The 16,786-nt window shown below is 47.7% G+C and overlaps 1 protein-coding gene across 1 annotated transcript in view; it reads left to right on the top strand.

Moving 5' to 3' along the window:
• The window catches only part of dmxl2 (Dmx-like 2), a 116,172-nt gene that overhangs the window by 55,891 nt on the left and 43,495 nt on the right, over nucleotides 1–16,786 (top strand). The window contains 10 exon segments of the mRNA XM_042317632.1: nucleotides 208–678; nucleotides 1,466–1,795; nucleotides 2,105–2,224; nucleotides 3,318–3,453; nucleotides 6,074–6,184; nucleotides 6,884–7,053; nucleotides 7,139–7,236; nucleotides 7,453–7,618; nucleotides 11,803–12,067; nucleotides 12,337–12,542. Of these exon segments, the coding sequence (XP_042173566.1) occupies nucleotides 208–678; nucleotides 1,466–1,795; nucleotides 2,105–2,224; nucleotides 3,318–3,453; nucleotides 6,074–6,184; nucleotides 6,884–7,053; nucleotides 7,139–7,236; nucleotides 7,453–7,618; nucleotides 11,803–12,067; nucleotides 12,337–12,542 (2,073 nt within the window).

Here is a 16,786-nt window from a genome sequence, read left to right as displayed (position 1 = left end):
TCTGACTAAAGTACTGCATGTAGTGAACAAGAATTTAGGGTGAGACTACTCTCTGACTACCCAAATGGCACCCTATTCCCTAATTGGTGCACTACCTTTGACCAGAGCCTAATGACTACACTATAAAGCGTCTGGATAATAAACATTATTATTATAATAATAATGATTATTATTACCCCCCTGCATCCCTAATGTAATGTGAAACAGGGTATCCGTTCACGCTGGATCCTGCTGCGCACTGTGGACCTGCTCTCCTCTGTAGACGGCACCCCCTCCCTGCCCGTGTCCCTGTCCTGGGTGAGGGACGGCATCCTGGTGGTGGGTATGGACTGTGAGATGCACGTGTACGCCCAGTGGCGCCAGGACCGCAAGCCCGGTGAGGCAGAGGGGGACAGCCTCTCCTCTGAAGATAACATCGCCGGGGGGGTTGGAGGGGGCGGAGGGCAGACGGCCACCAATGCAACCACGGGGGGATCCTCGTTGGCGTTCAAGGGGCGCCCCCGGTCCAAGAGTGTGTTTGAGGGCAACGTGGCAATCGACGAGGCTCTCCAGGCGCCGGCAGGGCTGCATGAGGGGGGTCTGTTCGAGGCAGCCCACTCCCTGTCCCCCACCCTGCCTCAGTACCATCCAACACAGCTGCTGGAGCTCATGGACCTGGGGAAGGTCCGCCGCGCCAAGGTGGGTCTGACTGACTGGTCTGGGTGGATGGGTATCTGTCTGGGTGGATGGGTATCTGTCTGGGTGTGTTAGGTGTCTGGCTGGGTGTGTTGGGTGTCTGGCTGGGTGTGTTGGGTGTCTGGCTGGGTGTGTTGGGTGTCTGGCTGGGTGTGTTGGCTGTCTGGCTGGGTGTGTTGGCTGTCTGGCTGGGTGGATGCGTGTCTGGCTGGGTGTGTTGGGTGTCTGGCTTGGTGTGTTGGGTGTCTGGCTTGGTGTGTTGTGTCTGGCTTGTGTGTTGGGTGTCTGGCTGGGTGTGTTGGGTGTCTGGCTGGGTGGATGGGTGTCTGGCTGGGTGTGTTGGTGGATGGATGAATAGATGGCTGGTTGGCTGTCTGGCTGGGTGTGTTGGTGGATGGATGAATAGATGGCTGGTTGGCTGTCTGTCTGGGTGGATGGGTGAGGTGGATGAATGTCTGGTTGGCTGGCTGTCTGTCTGGTGGGTCTGGGTGGGGTGGATGAATGTCTGGATGGCTGTTTGTCTGATTGGTTGGTGGGCTGGCTGGTTGGCTGCTTGAATGGCTGGCTGGCTGTTTGTCCATCTGCCTGTCCACTTTATAAATGTTTGCAACCAAGATACATTTATTTAAGTGACCAGACAACTTCTTGAGTAGTCATAGAATGTCATGATGATGATTACAACAACATGGCTGCTGTAATTATGATGACAATGATGATGGCGATGATGCCGTCAATGACTACATCAATGTCTCTGCCACGGATGAGGAAGATGGTTATTCTTCTTCTTCAGGCCATCCTGTCCCACCTGGTGAAATGTATCGCTGGGGAGGTTGCTGTGGTGAGGGACGTGGAGGCAGGTGAGGGTGGAACCAGACGCCACCTGTCCCGGACAATCAGTGTGAGCGGCAGTACGGCTAAAGACACCATCGTGGCCGGCCGCGACGGGGGACGAGATTACACAGAAATCAACTCCATTCCCCCTCTACCCCTCTACGCTCTGCTCTCTGCTGACCTGGACACCTCCTATAAGGGAGGAGAGGAGGGGGCGAAGGGAGGCAAGGTGTCTGAGGTAGAGGGGGCGAGGAAGACAGGAGGAGATCAGTACACAGACCTGTTCCAGGTAAGAGGATTCAGGTTTTAGCTGGATGTTTCAGTGACACATACAGATGTTTCATTTTTCATAGAATCATACTTCCTAAGTGTGTAGATGCTCAACAGATTCTTCAATTTGATTCTGTTGGTTTATTTTCTATTGTATAATGTTGATATTCTGTCTGTTACCTAAAGACAAGATATGCAGTAAATGTTTGTTGGAACCATGTGACCCCTCCATGTGTTAACCTTTGGGTCCAGATGTAATCTTGTTCTCTGTTATACCCAAATCAATAATCAATCAATCATCTAGTGATTGTATGTCTCCCTCGCTCAGTTGCAGGCTGTGACGACGGATGACTTTGTGAGCTTCGCTACAGAGAAAGTAGAGAAGAAGTCTAGATTCATCAACCTGTCTCAGTACGGACCCACCTACTTCGGACCAGAACACGCACAGGTTAACAACAACATTTATTTACTTACCAGCTTGTGGTTTAGATGTTATTGTCTGGTTTAATTGTTTGTCAAGCAAATGTATCGCCTCTGTGATTAATACAGTAATTATTCTCTGCTAATCTCCCTCTCTCTCTCTCTCTCTCTCTCTCTCTCTGTCTCTCTCCATCCTTCCCTCCGTCTCTCCCTCCTCCCCTCCCTCTCTCCCTCCTCGCTCTCTCCCTCCTCCCTCCCGCCATCCTTCTCTCTCTCTCCATCCTTCCCTCTCTCTCTCCTCTCCCCTCCCCTCCCTCCCTCTCTCTCTCTCCCTCCCTCCCTCCCTCTCTCTCTCTCTCCCTCCTCCATCTTTCCCTCCTCCTTCCCTCCTCCTCCTCTCTCTCTCTCCCTCCCTCCTCCCCCCTCCCTCTCTCTCTCCTCCCTCTCTCTCTCCCTCCTCCCTCTCTCTCCCTCCTCCATCTTTCCCTCCCTCTCCCTCTCTCTCCCTCCTCCTCTCTCCCTCTCTCTCCCTCCTCCCTCCCCTCCCTCCCTCCCCCTCCCTCCTCTCCCTCCCCTCCTCCATCTCCCTCCTCCCTCCTCCCCTCCCTCCCTCCCTCCCCCTCTCCCCCTCCCTCTCTCCCTCCCCTCCTCTCCCTCCTCCCTCTCTCCCCTCCCTCCTCCCCTCCCTCTCTCCCTCCTCCCCTCCCTCTCTCTCCTCCCTCCTCCCCTCCCTCTCCCTCTCCCTCCTCGCTCTCTCCCCTCCTCCCTCCATCCTTCTCCATCCTCTCCATCCTTCCCTCTCTCTCCATCCTTCCCTCCCTCTCTCCCTCCTCCTTCCCTCTCTCTCTCTCTCTCTCCCTCCCCTCTTTCCCTCCCTCCTCTCTCTCTCCCTCTCTCTCCCTCTCTCTCTCTCTCTCCTCCTCGTCTCTCTCTCCTCTCTCTCCCTCCCTCGCTCTCTCTCTCCCTCCTCGCTCTCTCTCTCCCTCCTCCTCTCTCTCCCTCCCTCCTCTCCCTCCCTCCCTCCCTCCCTCCTCCCTCCCTCCCTCCCTCCCTCCCTCCCTCCCTCCCTCCCTCCCTCCCTCCCTCCCTCCCTCCCTCCCTCCCTCCCTCCCTCCCTCCAGGTGTTATCTAGTCAGCTGATGCATTCCAGTCTTCCAGGTCTGACCAGGTTGGAACAGATGTTTCTGGTGGCTCTAGCTGATACTGTAGCTACCACCAGTTCAGAGGTCAGCAGCTCCACTGACAAACAGTACACAGGTCAGTCTCAGAGGGAGGGAGGGAGGGTGTCTGTGACTTGGGTCATGTTTTACCTGACCATGGTCTATTAGGCAAAACAAATGGAAATATAATGTAATTAGTCTAGTCAGAGTTGTTCCCTGATTACGTGTTCTTAATGGTTGATATAAACACACACTGACAGTTATCTTTGTCATTTCACCTCCAGTATCAGTTTGTTATAGATGTTATTTAGTCTTTAAGGGGGAAGTGAGAAAGAGACCTTAGCAGGTTGTTCCTCTGTAAAGTAAGCAGAGGGAGAGAAAGAAGGAGAGGGAGAGATTGAGAGGGGAGAGGGCGGGAGAGGGAGCGAAGGTTAAAAGGTTCATGGACGAGACACACTAAGACACAGGACTATGGGGCACATTGAACTACCAGGCTACCAAGTAGTGCAATATATAGGAAATGGGGTACCATTTAGGGAGGAGGACCAGGCACATAGAGTGGAAGACATTTAAAGGGCTGATTGCTAAATCAGTGTTTTCATCTCTTTGTATGGATGGGTAGAGGGGGATGGAGAGGTTCTACATGAACTTAGTAAAACTCAGAAGATTAGTAAAGCTTAAACTAAGTTTATTCACCCGTTAGGCCGTACAGCTGCGTAAGACAAAGACATATTTCCACCAGTGGTCGTGTATATACCCCAGTTTGGGTGGAGTCTCCTCCTTCCCTCTAAACATTACATCTATATTACTAGGCAGGAAGTTAAGTGATACGGGCCATAAACTGTTCCTTCTCCTTCTCTTCCTCACTACTCCACACTCCACCATTATCAGTGACTACAGTCATGTGATTGCCTCTCCTCTACTCAGCACCTCCCAAAACCGCCTGGCTCCTATCCATCCTTCCTTGACCCCACCATATACATTCCTCCTACAGATACCCATTAACCTCTCTGGGATTGTTCGGGACGCTAGCGTCCCACCTTGCCAACAGCCAGTGAAATTGCAGGGCGCCATATTCAAAACAACAGAATTCTCATATTCCTCAACCATACAAGTATTTTACACCATTTTAAAGATACACTTCTCGTTAATCCAACCACAGTGTCCGATTTCAAAAAGGCTTTTCGGCGAAAGTAGAACACATCATTATGTTAGGTCAGCAACTAGTCACAGAAAGCATTCAGCCATTTTCCAACCAAAGAGAGGTGTCACAAAAAAACAGAAATATAGATTAAATTAAGCACTAACCTTTGACGATCTTCATCAGATGACACTCCAAGGACTCAATGTTACACAATACATGTATGTTTTGTTCGATCAAGTTCATATTTATATCCAAAAACCTCAGTTTACATTGGCGCCATGTTCAGAAATGCCTCCAAAACATCCGGAGAAATTGCAGAGAGCCACATCAAATAACATAAATACTCATCATAAACTTTGATGAAAGATACATATTTTACATAGAATTAAAGATAAACTTGTTCTTAATGGAACCGCTGTGTCAGATTTCAAAAAAGCTTTACGGCAAAAGCACAATATTCAATAATCTGAGAACAGCATTCAGCCACAAAAGCAAGACATACAGTTACCCGCTAAATTGTGGAGTCAACAAAAGTCATAAATAGCATTATAAAGCTTCACTTACCTTTGCTGGTCTTCATCGGAATGCACTCCCAGGACTCCCACTTCCACAAGGAATGTTTGTTTTGTTCGATTACGTCCATATTTATGTCCAAATACCTTTTGTTTGCGCATTTAGTTCACTATTTCAAAGGCACAATGCGCGAATGCAAAATCCAGAAGAAAAGTCAAGAGTTCCATTACAGTTTGTAGAAACATGTCAAACGATGTTTACAATCAATCCTTAGGGTCTTTTATAATAAATCTTCAATAATATTCCAACCCGGATAATAGCGTATTCATTACAGAGGAAAACAAAGGAACGTGACCGCTCAGTAAACACCTGATCGGCCTCAGCCTAGTCCACTTGTTGAAACAGCTCTTATTCAACCCCCTTCCACAATAGAAGCCTCAAACAACTTTCTAAAGACTGTTGACATCTGCTGGAAGCCTTGGGAAATGCAATCTGGCCCCATAGACACAGCATATTGGATAGGCAATCACTTAAATTAAACTACAAACCTCAGATTTCCCACTTCCTGGTTGGATTTGTCTCAGGTTTTCGCCTGTCGTATGAGTTCTGTTATACTCACAGACGTCATTCAAACCGTTTTAGAAACTTCACAGTGGTTTCTATCCAATACTACAAATAGTATGCATATATTAGCATCTGGGACAGAGTAGCAGGCAGTCAACTCTGGGCACCTTATTCATCCAAGCTACTCAATACTGCCCCCCTGTCACCAAGAAGTTGACTTCTGGTGTAGAAACCAGACTATGGCACTCCTTATGTCGCTAGTATAAGTGATGATTAACAATATTTCAAGTTTATAAATCCGAAGCCATCAGTTTGGATGGGTAGAGGGGGACAGAGAGATCCCTCAACCCTCTCCATCTGGTGTGGAGTCTTAGGAGGAAGCTGCTCTCTCAAATGAATGGGAAAGACTGGCACCATCTGATTCCATCTGATCAGTGTGTCTGTGTGAGTTAATGTGCTACACTAACCCATGTGTTAATAATGTGATTCTGTCTAGGTGGTGAGGCCCTGGATGAGTGTGGGTTGAGGTACCTGTTAGCCATGCGTCTACACACCTGTCTCCTCACCTCTCTACCCCCACTGTACCGCATGCAGTTGCTGCACCAAGGTATGGTACACACACACACACACACTCCTGCTTCACAATCTGTCTTTCTGAGCTGTGATGGAGAGGGTCATAGAGAGTGTCTTATTGGTACATTATACTGAGATATTGCTCTAGTATTGGATATGTAGGATGACTTGCAGTGGATATGTTGTCTCTCGCTGGGCCCTGTTCCCTTCCAGGTCCAGATATGTTGTCTCTCTCTGGGCCCTGTTCCCTTCCAGGTCCAGATATGTTGTCTCTCTCTGGGCCCTGTTCCCTCCCAGGTCCAGATATGTTGTCTCTCTCTGGGCCCTGTTCCCTCCCAGGTCCAGATATGTTGTCTCTCTCTGGGCCCTGTTCCCTCCCAGGTCCAGATATGTTGTCTCTCTCTGGGCCCTGTTCCCTCCCAGGTCCAGATATGTTGTCTCTCTCTGGGCCCTGTTCCCTCCCAGGTCCAGATATGTTGTCTCTCTCTGGGCCCTGTTCCCTCCCAGGTCCAGATATTTTGTCTCTCTCTGGGCCCTGTTCCCTCCCAGGTCCAGATATGTTGTCTCTCTCTGGGCCCTGTTCCCTCCCAGGTCCAGATATTTTGTCTCTCTCTGGGCCCTGTTCCCTCCCTTTTTGTATGTTTTACTAAAGCACACAACAGTCAACAATCAAGCACTGAAGCAAAGCAACCTTTTCTCTCCTCTCTGAACACAGTCACCTGTCTCCCCCCAGGTCTGTCTACGTGTCACTTTGCGTGGGCGTTCCACTCGGAGGCTGAGGAGGAGATGTTGAATATGATCCCGGCCATGCAGAGAGGAGACCCTCAGTGGTCTGAGCTACGGGCTGTAGGGGTGGGCTGGTGGATACGCAACATCAACACACTACGCAGGATGGTGGAGAAGGTACGGGATGATGTGGTGTGGCCTGAACTCCTATCATTGATTGATTGGTTGGTCTTCATGGTTTGATTGGTTGATCTGTGTGTAGGTGGGTAAAGCAGCGTTCCAGAGGAACAACGATCCTTTAGATGCAGCTCTGTTCTACCTGGCCATGAAGAAGAAGGCTGTTCTCTGGGGCCTGTTCAGGTAACACACTTGGAACACACCTGGACCTCTTGCCTGATCCCAGATCAGTTTGTTTTGTCTCACCTTTTTGTTTAGTTTTTCACCTCTCCTGGACCTTTCTTTAAAATCCACATTTTATGTTTATCCATGTGTCAGAACTCTATTACATGAATCATGTACAGTAGGTAAATAATGTATATTATATTATTATTATTATATTCTCCTCCTCTCCTCTAGGTCTCAGCGTGATGAGAAGATGACGGTGTTCTTTAAGAATAACTTCAGTGAGGACCGCTGGCGTAAAGCAGCTCTGAAGAACGCTTTCTCTCTGCTGGGGAAACAGCGCTTTGAACAGGCTGCTGCCTTCTTCCTGCTGGCTGGCTCCCTGAAAGACGCCATCGAGGTCTGGAAACACACACACACACACACACACACACACACACACACACACACACACACACACACACACACACACACACACACACACACACACACAGACACACACAGAGACAGACACACACACACACAGACACACACACACACACACACACACACACACACAGACACACACACACACACACACACACACACACACACACACACACACACACACACAGACACACACACACACACACACACACACACACACACACACAGACACACACACAGACACACAGACACACACACACACACACACACAGACACACACACACACACAGACACACACACAGACACACACACAGACACACACAGACACACACACACACACACACACACACACACACACACACACACACACACACACACAGACACACACACACACACACACACAGACACACACACAGACACAGACACACACACAGACACGACACACAGACACACACACAGACACACACACACACACACAGACAGACAGACACAGACACACACACACACACACACACACACACACACACACACACACACACACACACACACACACACACACACACAGACACAGACACACACACACAGTCTGTTCCTAGTTTAGACCTACTTCAGCTGCACCTGTATTGTGTCTGTTGTTGTGACATTGTCCTCGCCATGGAAACCTGGCACAGACCAATGTTTATGGAAGTCAACTAGGAGGTGTGTCAATGACGTGAGGCTCTACAGCTGTGTGTGTTAATGGTCTAGTCTAAACCTGAAAGATAAGGTTGTGAGGATGGTTAGCTACGTAAATGTTGGGGTTACTTTACCTTGGGCGGAGGGTGCAACAGCACAGTCTCAACATGCTGATAGCAGGACACTGCCTAGAGGGGGAATGGGTTCCTACTGTAAGTGTTTGGGGATAGTTTACCAGACAGTCGGTTCAAAAGGTCATCATTGAGGAGAATACTAGATCACACGTTCATCATTTTAGTCTGTCTTAGCCATGAGTCTTACTGTTTAGTCACTTTTAGCAAACAGTCTAAACCTTGAACCTTGATTTGCCGTTGAACAGCGTTTTTAGTCCAGCAAGAGACAGACCCTGAATACATCTATGGTTGTCAGGTGTCTTAGTAAGTTTATGTTACAAACCCTGCACATGCAGAACCTGCTTGATGTGTGGACAGTGCCTGGTGTGGCTTCTCAGAACTCTACCCTACTCTAACTGTCCTCTCCTCTTACGGTCCTCTCCTCTTACTGTCCTCTCCTCTAAGTGTCCTCTCCTCTTACTGTCCTCTCCTCTTACTGTCCTCTCCTCTTACTGTCCTCTCTCTCTTACTGTCCTCTCCTCTAACTGTCCTCTCCTCTTACTGTCCTCTCCTCTAACTGTCCTCTCCTCTTACTGTCTTCTCCTCTTACTGTCCTCTCCTCTTACTGTCCTCTCCTCTTACTGTCCTCTTTACTCTTACTGTCCTCTCCTCTTACTGTCCTCTCCTCTTACTGTCCTCTCCTCTAACTGTCCTCTCCTCTTACTGTCCTCTCCTCTTACTGTCCTCTCCTCTAACTGTCCTCTCCTCTTACTGTCCTCTCCTCTAACTGTCCTCTCCTCTTACTGTCCTCTCCTCTAACTGTCCTCTCCTCTTACTGTCCTCTCCTCTACTGTCCTCTCCTCTTACTGTCCTCTCCTCTTACTGTCCTCTCCTCTTACTGTCCTCTCTTCTCTAACTGTCCTCTCCTCTTACTGTCCTCTCCTCTTACTGTCCTCTCCTCTACTGTCCTCTCCTCTTACTGTCCTCTCCTCTTACTGTCCTCTCCTCTACTGTCCTCTCCTCTTACTGTCCTCTCCTCTTACTGTCCTCTCCTCTTACTGTCCTCTCCTCTTACTGTCCTCTCCTCTAACTGTCCTCTCCTCTTACTGTCCTCTCCTCTTACTGTCCTCTCCTCTTAACTGTCCTCTCCTCTAACTGTCCTCTCCTCTAACTGTCCTCTCCTCTAACTGTCCTCTCCTCTTACTGTCCTCTCCTCTTACTGTCCTCTCCTCTAACTGTCCTCTCCTCTAACTGTCCTCTCCTCTAACTGTCCTCTCCTCTAACTGTCCTCTCCTCTAACTGTCCTCTCCTCTTACTGTCCTCTCCTCTTACTGTCCTCTCCTCTAACTGTCCTCTCCTCTTACTGTCCTCTCCTCTTACTGTCCTCTCCTCTTACTGTCCTCTCCTCTTACTGTCCTCTCCTCTTAGTGTCTTCTCCTCTTAGTGTCCTCTCCTCTAAGTGTCCTCTCCTCTAAGTGTCACTTACTTACCTTACCTTTACGGTGGCTTGCGAAAGTATTCATCCCTTGCCTTACAACCTGGAATTAAAATAGATTTTTGGGGGGGTTGTATCATTTGATTTACACAACATGCCAACCACTTTGAAGATGCAAAGTATTTTTTATTGTGAAACAAACAAGAAATAAGACAAAAAAACTGAACTTGAGCGTGCATAACTATTCATCCCCCCCAAAGTCAATACTTGTAGACCCACCTTTTGCAGCAATTACAGCTGCAAGTCTCTTGGGACATGTCTTTGACTAGGCCATTCCAAGACATTTAAATGTTCCCCTTAAACCACTCGAGTGTTGCTTTAGCAGTATGCATAGGGCCAATGTCCTGCTGGAAGGTGAACCTCCGTCCCAGTCTCAAATCTCTGAAATACTGAAACAGGTTTCCCTCAAGAATTTCTATGTATTTAGCGCCATCTAGCATTCCTTCAATTCTGACCAGTTTCCCAGTCCCTGCCTATGAAGACCATCCCAACAGCATGATGCTGCCACCACCATGCTTCACTGTGGGGATGGTGTTCTCGGGGTGATGATAGGTGTTGGGTTTGTGCCAGACATAACATTTTCCCTGATAGCCAAAAAGCTCAATTTTAGTTTCATCTGACCAGAGTACCTTCTTCCATATGTTTGGGGAGTCTCCCACATGCGTTTTGGCAAACACCAAACATGTTTGCTTATTTTTTTTTTTAAGCATGGGCTTTTTTCTGGCCTGGCCACTCTTCCATAAAGCCCAGCTCTGTGGCGTGTACAGCTTAGTGGTCCTATGGACAGATACTCCAATCTCTGCAGTGGAGCTTTGCAGCTCCTTCAGGGTTATCTTTTGTCTCTTTGTTGCCTCTGATTAATGCCCTCCTTGCCTGGTCTGTGAGTTTTGGTGGGCGGCCCTCTCTTGGCAGGTTTGTTGTGGTGCCATTTTCTTTAAATTGTTTAATAATGGATTTAATGATGCTCTGTGGGATGCTCAAAGTTTCGGATATTTTTTTATAACCCAACCCCGATCTGTACTTCTCCACAACTTTGTCCCTGACCTGTTTGGAGAGCTCCTAGGTCTTCATAGTGTTGCTTGCTTGGTGGTGCCCCTTGCTTAGTTGTATTGCAGACTCTGGGGCCTTTCTGAACAGGTGTGTAAAAATACATACTGAGATCTTGTGACAGATCATGTGACACTTAAATAAAGTCCACATGTGTGCAATCTAACTAATTATGTGACTTCTGAAGGTAATTGGTTGCACCAGATCTTATTTAGGGGGTTCATCACAAGGGGGGTGAATACATATGCACGCACCACTTTTCCCTTTTAAATTTTTGAAACAGCTCATTTTTTTTTTCATTTCACTTCACAAATTTGGACTATTTTGTATGTCCATTACATGAAATCCATTTAAAAATCAATTTAAATACATTTTGTAATGCAACAAAATAGGAAAAATGTCAAGGTGGTTAGCGCGTTGGACTAGTAACCAAAAGGTTGCAAGTTCAAATCCCCGAGTTGACAAGGTACAAATCTGTCGTTCTGCCCCTGAACAGGCAGTTAACCCACTGTTCCGAGGCCGTCATTGAAAATAAGAATTTGTTCTTAACTGACTTGCTTAGTAAAAAAGGGGGGTGAATACTTTTGCAAGGCAATGTGTATTCCTTATGGAACACAGGCCAACTTTAACTGTCCTCTACTCTAACTGTACTGTCCTCTACTCTAACTGTCCTCTCCTCTAACTGTCCTCTCCTCTAACTGTCCTCTACTCTAACTGTACTGTCCTCTAACTGTACTGTCCTCTAACTGTACTGTCCTCTACTCTAACTGTCCTCTACTCTAACTGTACTGTCCTCTTTCTCCTCCTATAACTGTCCCTCTTCTCTAGGTGTGCTTGGAGAAGATGGAAGATATCCAGTTGGCCATGGTAGTAGCCAGGCTGTACGAGGCTGACTATGAGAGCAGTTCCACCTGCCAAGCCATCCTGTATGAGAAGGTTTTGGGCTGCCAGAGGGACGGGTCAGGGTACCACTGCACCAAACTACACCCGGACCCATTCCTACGCAGCATAGCCTTCTGGATCATGAAGGACTACACCAAAGCCCTGGACACACTGCTAGAGTGCATCCCCAAAGAGGATGATGAGAACCCAGGTGAGCAAGCATGGTGGTAGATCACACCCTCAGAGAGGACAGGGATGTTTCAGCTGAGTGCTGATGCTATATTCTAACTGGATTAATTTGCATTGACCTCTATCTACCTCTTACTTTCTCCCTATCCCTCCCCTCCATTTTCTCTCCCTATCCCTCCCCTTCTCTCCCCCTCCTCTCCCCTCCTCTCTCCCCTCCTCTCCCCTCCTCTCTCCCCCTCCCTCCCCTCCTCTCTCTCTCTCCCTTTTTCCCCTCTCTAACCCCCCACCCAGATGTGATGGTGAAGTCGTGTAACCCAGTGGTATTTAGTTTCTATAACTACCTGAGGACACACCCCCTGATCATCCGCCGCCACTACGCGTCCCCTGAGGGTGCTGTGACATCATCACTAGGCCTCACCTCGGAGAAGAGCAGTGTCGACGAGATCAACCTCATCGAACGCAAACTCTTCTTCACCACCGCCAACGCACACTTCAAGGTCTTTGATTTGTTTTAATCAATCATTTAATAACACAATTCAACCACACATGGATACAATGCATTTAGAAGCATTGAAGATAACACAAAGTTGACAACTTAAAAAACTATATTGTATTATACCTGTACAGTCGTGGCTAAAAGTTTTGAGAATGACACAAATATTAATTTTCACAAAGTCTGCTGCCTCAGTTTGTATGATGTTAATTTGCATATACTCCAGAATGTTATGAAGAGTGATCAGATGAATTGCAATTAATTGCAAGGTCCCTCTTTGCCATGCAAATGACCTGAATCCCCCAAAAACATTTCCACTGCATTTCAGCCCTGCCACAAAAGGACCAGCTGACATGTCAGTGATTCTCTCGTTAACACAGGTGTGAGTGTTGACGAGGACAAGGATGGAGATCACTCTGTCATGCAGATTTGAGTTTGAATAACAGACTGGAAGCTTCAAAAGGAGGGTGGTGCTAGGAATTATTGTTCTTCCTCTGTCAACCATGGTTACCTGCAAGGAAACACGTGCCATCATTGCTTTACACAAAAAGGGCTTCACAGGCAAGGATATTGCTGCCAGTAAGATTGCACCTAAATCAACCATTTATCGGATCATCAAGAACTTCAAGGAGAGCGGTTCAATTGTTGTGAAGAAGGCTTCAGGGCGCCCAAGTAAGTCCAGCAAGCGACAGGACCTTCTCCTAAAGTTGATTCAGCTGTGGGATCGGGGCACCACCAGTACAGAGCTTGCTCAGGAATGGCAGCAGACAGGTGTGAGAATCTGCATGCACAGTGAGGCAAAGACTTTGGAGGACGGCCTGGTGTCAAGAAGGGCAGCAAAGAAGCCACTTCTCTCCAGGAAAAACATCAGGGACAGACTGATATTCTGTAAAAGGTACAGAGATTGCACTGCTGAGGACTGGGGTAAAGTAATTTTCTCTGATGAATCCCCTTTCTGATTGTTTGGGGAATCCGGAAAAAAGCTTATCCGGAGAAGACAAGGTGAGCGCTACCATCAGTCCTGTGTCATGCCAACAGTAAAGCTTCCTGAGACTATTCATGTGTGAGGTTGCTTCTCAGCCAAGGGAGTGGGCTCACTCACAATTTTGCCTAAGAACACAGCCATGAATAAAGAATGGTACCAACACTCCGAGAGCAACTTCTCCCAACCATCCAGGAACAGTTTGGTGACGAACAATGCCTTTTCCAGCAAGATGGAGCACCTTGCCATAAGGCAAAAGTGATAACTAAGTGTCTCGGGGAATAAAACATCGATATTTTGGGTCCATGGCCAGGAAACTCCCCAGACTTAATCCCATTGAGAACTTGTGGTCAATCCTCAAGAGGCGGGTGGACAGACAAAAACACACAAATTCTGGCGAACTCCAAGCATTGATTACCGAAGAATGGGCTGCCATCAGTCAGGATGTGGCCCAGAAGTTAATTGACAGCATGCTAGGGCGGTTTGCAGAGGTCTTTTAAGAGAAGGGTCAACACTGAAAATATTGACTCTTTGCATCAACTTCATGTAATTGTCAATAAAAGCCTTTGACACTTATGAAATGCTCTTAATTATACTTCAGTATTCCATAGTAACTGACTAAAATATCTGAAGACACTGAAGCAGCAAATGTTGGGAAAGTTCATATTTGTCATTCTCAAAACGTTTGGCCACGGCTGTAGTATAGTACTTATTATAAGGTGTAATGTGGCACGGCATTAAAAACTATAGTCACTGTATACTAACAGTATTTTAAGATTATAATTTTTCTCACCTTTTATAAATAAAGGATAAGTTAATTAATCTAAAAGTAATGTTACTAATAAAGAGATATATCGGGGGTAAGGCCCTGGGGGTGTTACAGTACATCAAGCTGCCTCACCCTACAGAAACAGGAGATAGACTAGTGTCCTGTCCAGGGGTTTTACAGTACATCAAGCTGCCTCACCCTACAGAAACAGGAGATAGACTAGTGTCCTGTCCAGGGGGTTTTACAGTACATCAAACTGCCTCACCCTACAGAAACAGGAGATAGACTAGTGTCCTGTCCAGGGGTTTTACAGTACATCAAGCTGCCTCACCCTACAGAAACAGGAGATAGACTAGTGTCCTGTCCAGGGGTTTTACAGTACATCAAGCTGCCTCACTACAGAAACAGGAGATAGACTAGTGTCCTGTCCAGGGGTTTTACAGTACATCAAGCTGCCTCACCCTACAGAAACAGGAGATAGACTAGTGTCCTGTCCAGGGGTTTTACAGTACAGCTGCCTCACAAAAACAGCTGCCTCACCCTACAGAAACAGGAGATAGACTAGTGTCCTGTCCAGGGGTTTTACAGTACATCAAGCTGCCTGCACCATCATACAGAAAACAGGAGATAGACTAGTGTCCTGTCCAGGGGTTTTACAGTACATCAAGCTGCCTCACCCTACAGAAACAGGAGATAGACTAGTGTCCTGTCCAGGGGGTTTACATCAAGCTGCCTCACAGTACATCAAGCTGCCTCACCCTACAGAAACAGAAACAGGAGATAGACTAGTGTCCTGTCCAGGGGGTTTACAGTACATCAAGCTGCCTCACCCTACAGAAACAGGAGATAGACTAGTGTCCTGTCCAGGGGGTTTTACAGTACATCAAGCTGCCTCACCCTACAGAAACAGGAGATAGACTAGTGTCCTGTCCAGGGGGTTTTACAGTACATCAAGCTGCCTCACCCTACAGAAACAGGAGATAGACTAGTGTCCTGTCCAGGGGGTTTTACAGTACATCAAGCTGCCTCACCCTACAGAAACAGGAGATAGACTAGTGTCCTGTCCAGGGGGTTTTACAGTACATCAAGCTGCCTCACCCTACAGAAACAGGAGATAGACTAGTGTCCTGTCCAGGGGGTTTTACAGTACATCAAGCTGCCTCACCCTACAGAAACAGGAGATAGACTAGTGTCCTGTCCAGGGGGTTTTACAGTACATCAAGCTGCCTCACCCTACAGAAACAGGAGATAGACTAGTGTCCTGTCCAGGGGTTTTACAGTACATCAAGCTGCCTCACCCTACAGAAACAGGAGATAGACTAGTGTCCTGTCCAGGGGTTTTACAGTACATCAAGCTGCCTCACCCTACAGAAACAGGAGATAGACTAGTGTCCTGTCCAGGGGTTTTACAGTACATCAAGCTGCCTCACCCTACAGAAACAGGAGATAGACTAGTGTCCTGTCCAGGGGTTTTACAGTACATCAAGCTGCCTCACCCTACAGAAACAGGAGATAGACTAGTGTCCTGTCCAGGGGGTTTTACAGTACATCAAGCTGTCTCACACTACAGAAACAGGAGATAGACTAGTGTCCTGTCCAGGGGGTTTTACAGTACATCAAGCTGTCTCACCCTACAGAAACAGGAGATAGACTAGTGTCCTGTCCAGGGGGTTTTACAGTACATCAAGCTGCCTCACCCTACAGAAACAGGAGATAGACTAGTGTCCTGTCCAGGGGTTTTACAGTACATCAAGCTGCCTCACCCTACAGAAACAGGAGATAGACTAGTGTCCTGTCCAGGGGGTTTTACAGTACATCAAGCTGCCTCACCCTACAGAAACAGGAGATAGACTAGTGTCCTGTCCAGGGGGTACAGAAACAGGAGATAAGTGTCCTGTCCAGGGGTGCCTCACCCTACAGAAACAGGAGATAGACTAGTGTCCTGTCCAGGGGTTTTACAGTACATCAAGCTGCCTCACCCTACAGAAACAGGAGATAGACTAGTGTCCTGTCCAGGGGTTTTACAGTACATCAAGCTGCCTCACCCTACAGAAACAGGAGATAGACTAGTGTCCTGTCCAGGGGGTTTTACAGTACATCAAGCTGCCTCACCCTACAGAAACAGGAGATAGACTAGTGTCCTGTCCAGGGGATAGACTAGTGTCTAGTTTTACAGTACATCAAGCTGCCTCACCCTACAGAAACAGGAGATAGACTAGTGTCCTGTCCAGGGGTTTTACAGTACATCAAGCTGCCTCACCCTACAGAAACAGGAGATAGACTAGTGTCCTGTCCAGGGGTTTTACAGTACATCAAGCTGCCTCACCCTACAGAAACAGGAGATAGACTAGTGTCCTGTCCAGGGGTTTTACAGTACATCAAGCTGCCTCACCCTACAGAAACAGGAGATAGACTAGTGTCCTGTCCAGGGGTTTTACAGTACATCAAGCTGCCTCACCCTACAGAAACAGGAGATAGACTAGTGTCCTGTCCAGGG

Source organism: Oncorhynchus tshawytscha, unplaced genomic scaffold, assembly GCF_018296145.1.
Source record: "Oncorhynchus tshawytscha isolate Ot180627B unplaced genomic scaffold, Otsh_v2.0 Un_contig_3158_pilon_pilon, whole genome shotgun sequence".
Lineage (NCBI taxonomy): Eukaryota > Metazoa > Chordata > Actinopteri > Salmoniformes > Salmonidae > Oncorhynchus > Oncorhynchus tshawytscha.
The sequence above is the reverse complement of the archived record's forward strand: the minus strand, read 5'-3'. Positions and strand labels throughout refer to the sequence as shown.